Source organism: Lygodium microphyllum, chromosome 30 (genome assembly GCF_053477565.2).
Source record: "Lygodium microphyllum isolate KBCC chromosome 30, Lygodium_microphyllum_v1.1.10, whole genome shotgun sequence".
NCBI lineage: Eukaryota > Viridiplantae > Streptophyta > Polypodiopsida > Schizaeales > Lygodiaceae > Lygodium > Lygodium microphyllum.
Genome location: NC_141164.1, coordinates 103,545,764 through 103,551,486, shown reverse-complemented (window position 1 = coordinate 103,551,486; position 5,723 = coordinate 103,545,764). Strand labels below are relative to the sequence as shown.

Here is a 5,723-nt window from a genome sequence, read left to right as displayed (position 1 = left end):
AGGTGAACATGATGATATACAATCAAAATAGCTAAGGGGTTCATTACACGTAATATCAAAACTCATGATGGTGTACGACCTTCCAGAACCTTCGTGGGCCCCACGATGGTACACGGTCAAAGCTAAGGGGCTCATCGCACGTAATATCAAAACCCATGATGCTCCACGACCTTCCGAACCTTCCTATCCCTCCCACGCTGGTATGCGATCAGAGTAGCCAAGGGGCTCGTTACACAAAATATCAAAATTCATGTCATTAGACTAGGAATTGCATCTCTTGAAAGCATCAAGATTTTCAAAACCCTAAATTGTCGTGACTATAGCATGACTCAGTGTAGCGTTTTACAAACCCCTGATGACTCCCAAGGGGTCGAACTCCTTGAAACTTTATAAAGTATATACATAAACTAGTAAAGGAGCTGATATTTTTAATCGAAGACTCGAGACCATTCAAAATATTAGATACGAAATAAGTTCCCATTCAAAGATTTATCTTGCAGGGATAATGAAAGTGATATTCATGGATGATAAGTATCTTTTCGTTTTTGTTGGACACTGACTGAGTCCTTCCACAATACTTCAATCACATTGTACGCTTTAGAACTAACCAACTATACTATAAGCATATATGCATCTATCCGGATGGTAACATCTGAGGCGATCTGCTTGTAAAGCTGGAAATAAGAAGCCACCACACATTTGACAAGGTACTGTGACAATGTACTGCATCGTGACAAACGAATTTGGAAGTTGCATGGGCCTAGAACTGGCAGAAAGCTAGTACTGAAGAGCCAACCACATGCAAAGCAAATTGGAGTCGGACTGCAGCCTCTTCAGAATGAATGTACCCTGCAATTAAGCCTCTACCAATTTGAAGTAACCATTGGTGCTAGTCCAAAAATCAAATTTGTCAAATTTCTTGGCTTTTAGCTTCGCGCCTTGATACATTTAATGTTGCAATGGATTGACATCCTTAGAATCTCTCAAAACTTCTTCTAAGAGCCATGCAGGGCTCCATACTTAAACAGCACGCTCAGCATGACCATAAAAAGGACTCAGGTTAGTTCTTCTTTCCTGAGATTTTCAGTTACAAAAGGTGACCAGCAAGTACTCCGAACTGTTGGCACTGAAACTGAGTAATAATCAGTTCACTACCCGAAGCCCATCTCTGATTTACGAAGAGGCTGGTGCTGATCCAGAGTTAGTAGCTGCAGATGACAGATCTTGCCAGAACACATCTGTCTTAGTGTCATCTTCTTTCATTGTCTTTCCATACTCCTCTATGTTAAAACTAGTGGAGCTTCTCCCTCCAAATGCAGTTTCCAGCTTTTCCAAGTCAAATAAATTGTCCATCACCTGTGCACTTTCTTCATCCTTAGCGTAGACAAATTTAACCTTCTTTTGTGTCTTGGGATCAAGAAAAGGTTTCACTACCTGTGATAACAGAAACCAGAAAAGAAACCTTAATGATGGAAAAGACCTAGAATAGTCACTAAAGACGTGAGACCTTGTCAAAACTTACATTCCAGAAAGTCTCAAATATCCTTGGAGGGTTGTATAAAATAGCATATGCAAGTCTCTCAGGATAATGGTCTTGTAAGACATGTGCTGTTTCACGTACTGTCATCACTGGAATCATTGACATATTCCAACCTTCAAAATCGACAAGCCACACTATTTGCTCCTGTTCAGGAGGTAAGTTCACTATGGCATTCTCCATACAGTAAACCAAGTATCTTATTTGACCCTCCATCTGATTCGTGTTCTGTCAATCATAAAGCACCGGTCAACTAGCTGAAATGCCTTTAAAAGCACCTTCAACAAAAGATCCAGAGGCCAGGCACCAGACCTGGACACCAGGACGCATGACAAGAACAGGCCTTCCTTCTTTGTCACAGAAGTTTGCCCTGTATATTTTTCCTGTTTCAGCTTCTTTGGCCACTTCTTCCTGCACAGAATCAAATGTGTCATGTACACTCCACAAATAAAGGAAAAATGTTAATGCTTAAAAAGCCCCTTGTGATTCTCGATATGCTCCTTCACAAAGTGCATAGATTTGGATCACCCAGAAAGTACAAAAACTGCAACATAATGGTAATGCAAGATTTCGTCACTGTTGAGAAAATACACACTTTCAAGTATGCATAATCAAGGTTGCACCACAGCTTAACACAAGGATAGCTCAGTACCAACAGCTGTTAGGTCAATAACAAGGAATACTTTACCCAATATGATTTACACGTCATTCCTGAAGGAGCTAAAACCAATGCCACATCATACCCATTTAATTTGTTCCGGTTTGTATTGCTCTCTCCACTTTATGGTTTCCTTCAGCATCTTCTTAGACTTCTTGTGGCTCCAATTATTGGCCCTTAAGTATCGATAGAGGCATGCATCTGAACAAAATGGAGCATTCTGAGTATTCAATGTTCCCAAGGAGCCACGAAGTTCTTTAAGCTGCAGCATTGAATGTACATTAGTGTAAGCATTTGAAACAAGTCACACGCTTGCATATATATAGTATTGTCTCATATTCATTTTCATCACTACCAAAAACAAGCATCAAACCTTGGCTTCCTGCTCCTCAGTGGTCAAGATGGCATTGCGACTTTTGCTTCCATTCTTTTTTAGAGACATTGTTCTTTCCTGTTTTTCAATATCAAAAAAAGATAATCAAGATCAAATGCAAAAAACTGCCTGCCATAGTGAACAGAAATCACAGGCAGCTTGCAAAGGAAGAGATTTGGAGAGGTAAAAAGTTTCTCACATTTTCCAATGTGGGAAAAGGGGCTCTTTTCCTTTGTTTTTCTTTATAGCGTTCAACATCAAGAGCTTCTGTTCAGGAAGCATCACATGCCTAACTAGGTGCAGGTGGGGCAGGGAGCTGCCGATCCTCTAGTGCTCCAAACCGCACCTAGCTAGGTATGCAGTGCCTCCTGAGAAGAAGCTCAACATCAGCAGCTGGCAACCGCTACCCCCAACCACACCTAGTTGCCTCCCAAGAAGAAGCTCAGGATGTTGTTGTAATTCACAATGTGGGATTTCCAGTCAGAATTTATCTAAAACTTCTTATACCTACAAGTGCAAAATATTGAAAGCAACCACTCAGTTTTGTGCTTAGACAACAGACTCTGTACAAGCATAGGTCAAGTGAAGTGAGGATTGCCAACTGGTAGGTCTTGTGCCTGCCTAGGTTTTCACTAAAACCTATGCCAAGTTCTACAACCCCAAGCTTAAGGAATGGATTAGGAAGCAATTCGATGTACAATTGTGACAAAATGCATCACATTCACGAATGAAAACATACTTCCGAGAATCACCAGTGTGTACACACTCAAACAATTTCTTCTACAGAAAATGAAGTCAGAGCGGATCTCTTAGTCACAGACCTGCTAAACCTCGTCAGATAATGGAAAAGATACGAGCCGGTACCCTTGTCTTCCTTCTCAAATGGTTCCAATCTCTTGTCTTCACAAGGACCGCTGCCAAGCACTCGTCTTCCTTCTCAAATGATTCCAATATAATGTCTCTGCAAGGATTACTGCTGCCAAGCACTCAAAATCCTGTGTATCGGGTCTTTACTAAACAAAAGGCTGATCTTCCTTCTACGGTTCTTATTCCCGCAAGGATGAAGACTGTCCACAGCGTCAATGCAGATGCGGAAGGAGAAAAAGAAACCTACGCCGTGATGACGAGGAGTCCCTTACTTCCCCTTTCTTCAGTTCTGCAGAAAAAACTCAAGCATATCCGCCGGATCTCGACATTGCTGATCTCCTTTTGCCAATGGCGGAAGCAGGTTTAGGAACCTCGGACTCTTTCCCTTTCGTTCTCAGGGAAACGCTACCACTGCGTGACCACCATAACTTCGACTTCTGCTCTCTCTCTCTCTCTCTCTCTCTCTAGGTTGTAGCTTCTTTCTCACCACATTCTACAAACGTGCTGTGGGGAAAGGCGGCAAAAATCCGCTTTAGCCTGCGCGTTGCCAGCCACATGCAGACATGGCGAGAGGGCACCACGCACAGAAGAAGAAAGAAGAAAGAGTAATAATATTTTTTGGAGTGTCAGACTAAAATTATCAGTTATGTTGGCATGTGCTTGTGGTGCCTTCTCTCGTCGAACAACAAGTGGGAATGGAAATTGGAACCTACTGTCTTTAAAACAAAGTCAAAGTAGGTGAAAAGCGGGCCTTTAGAGCGCCTTCACATGAGGTCAAATCTCCATCCTTTCTGGCAAAAATATTCGACCATGTTTGCAGTCATCTTTCTTTACATGTAGCCTATAGGGGGCCAGAGATCGTCTCTTGAGCACCTTTTGGAAATCTCGGACCAAAAACTCGGCCCTCGAGGGTAGGGGGCTTATATATTGTCGCGGCCCCAAACAATGCCAATTTAAAGTGATGTTGGAGGGCCAAATGCGTGACAATGGTGTATACCTTAGTGGTCAATATGACAAGATCGAAGCCTTCGGACCGATTGCCACAAGTTCAAATTCCTGATAATCGTCTAGCTCCTCACTCAGTTTTCTTCAATGCTCCGCTCTACCACACAATGGAAGCTTTTTGCACGTCACGTTTCCACATTTTTGCTTCAATCACTTGATTGTTTTTTTCAATGCTCCTCTCTATCACACAATGGAAATATTTTTTTGCGTATCGAACATCAACAAATTTTGTTTGCATATCAAGGAGGTCTCCGCTTGGGTTGAGCACAAGAAACCTCCATTTGAGCTTTCATGGAGGAAGGGTGCTCCACCTCTTGATAGTTCTATTGGCCCCTCTACCCTAGAACCAGCAAGACTTGCTTCACATTTTGTGGAACATTTACACTACCAAATAAAGCACCCACAACACCTTTTCTTTCTGATATTAACAAAGATGCCTAACAATAACGAAGTACGATGTTAAACCTATATTGCTACGCTATGGCTAACATCATGTGAAGTTGACAATCAAACAGCGGGCCTGGATATCTTTAGCAACCCCTGCCATAGCTAGTCTCGAGGAAAGGTGCTCGTGGAAAGTTGCCCTTAAAAGGTTTAAAAGCACTTTATGTAGGCACTGAAAAGAGCTAGCTGACTTGGTTGACTTGTCAATGAGGTGCATTTGGCATTCTGCATCTAGGTCATGCAAAGCACACTTCATTGTGTGCGGTTTGGTATACCTATATTCATTATTGATATATAATAGAATATACTAATAGTAGTTGATAGTATTGAGTATACTATAAATAGCCAAAGTGGTTAGCTATATCATTATATTGGATCAATATTCATATTGTACTAATCTTATAAATGAATATCAATGGTATTTAGACATATGCTTGCCACGCATAAACTTTATGGGACATGCATGGCACCATGCTTTATATGCCATAATTTCCACCACCTAGGTTGGTGCATTGCAAAGTAAACACATATATTAAAGCCCTAGATTTCATAGTGAATTTGTAGCGACATGAAGCCTAGGCATGTGCAAAATTTAAGACTACATGCGTGAAAAAAATAAACCAAGGAGCTTAGAACATGCTTTACAATAATAAAACAAATTGCACTTCTCACTTGGTCATGCTTCGCTCGAGGTGGATGGTGCACTTCATGTGACATGTCTAGAATGTGCTACATGCTTGAAATTGCACTTTGACTCAACAAAAAACTCTTTTGCAATGGTCTCTCCCTCCCTCCCTCCCTCCCTCCCTCCCTCCCTCCCTCCCTCTCTCTCTCTCTCT

General features: G+C 41.7%; 1 protein-coding gene across 1 annotated transcript; it reads right to left on the bottom strand.

Moving 5' to 3' along the window:
• Positions 1–890: 890 nt before the first annotated feature.
• On the bottom strand, positions 891–4,117 carry LOC148010207 (Sec14p-like phosphatidylinositol transfer family protein). Its single transcript, XM_087673024.1, has 6 exons — positions 3,390–4,117; positions 2,569–2,646; positions 2,281–2,457; positions 1,850–1,948; positions 1,523–1,765; positions 891–1,434 (listed from the first exon to the last, which is right to left on the bottom strand). The coding sequence occupies exons 2-6, from the start codon at positions 2,635–2,637 to the stop codon at positions 1,174–1,176; spliced, it is 849 nt and encodes a 282-aa protein (XP_087529150.1). The 5' UTR covers positions 2,638–2,646; positions 3,390–4,117; the 3' UTR covers positions 891–1,173.
• Between the last annotated feature and the right edge of the window lie 1,606 nt (positions 4,118–5,723).

Bases quoted from the DNA above. Each gene is read 5' to 3' on its own strand.
- LOC148010207 (XM_087673024.1), bottom strand. From the start codon at position 2,637: ATGTCTCTAAAAAAGAATGGAAGCAAAAGTCGCAATGCCATCTTGACC. The intron at 2,458-2,568 runs GTTTGATGCTTG...TCAATGCTGCAG, and splicing joins CTGAGGAGCAGGAAGCCAAG to CTTAAAGAACTTCGTGGCTC. The intron at 1,949-2,280 runs GTATGATGTGGC...GATTCTGTGCAG, and splicing joins AACCGGAACAAATTAAATGG to GAAGAAGTGGCCAAAGAAGC.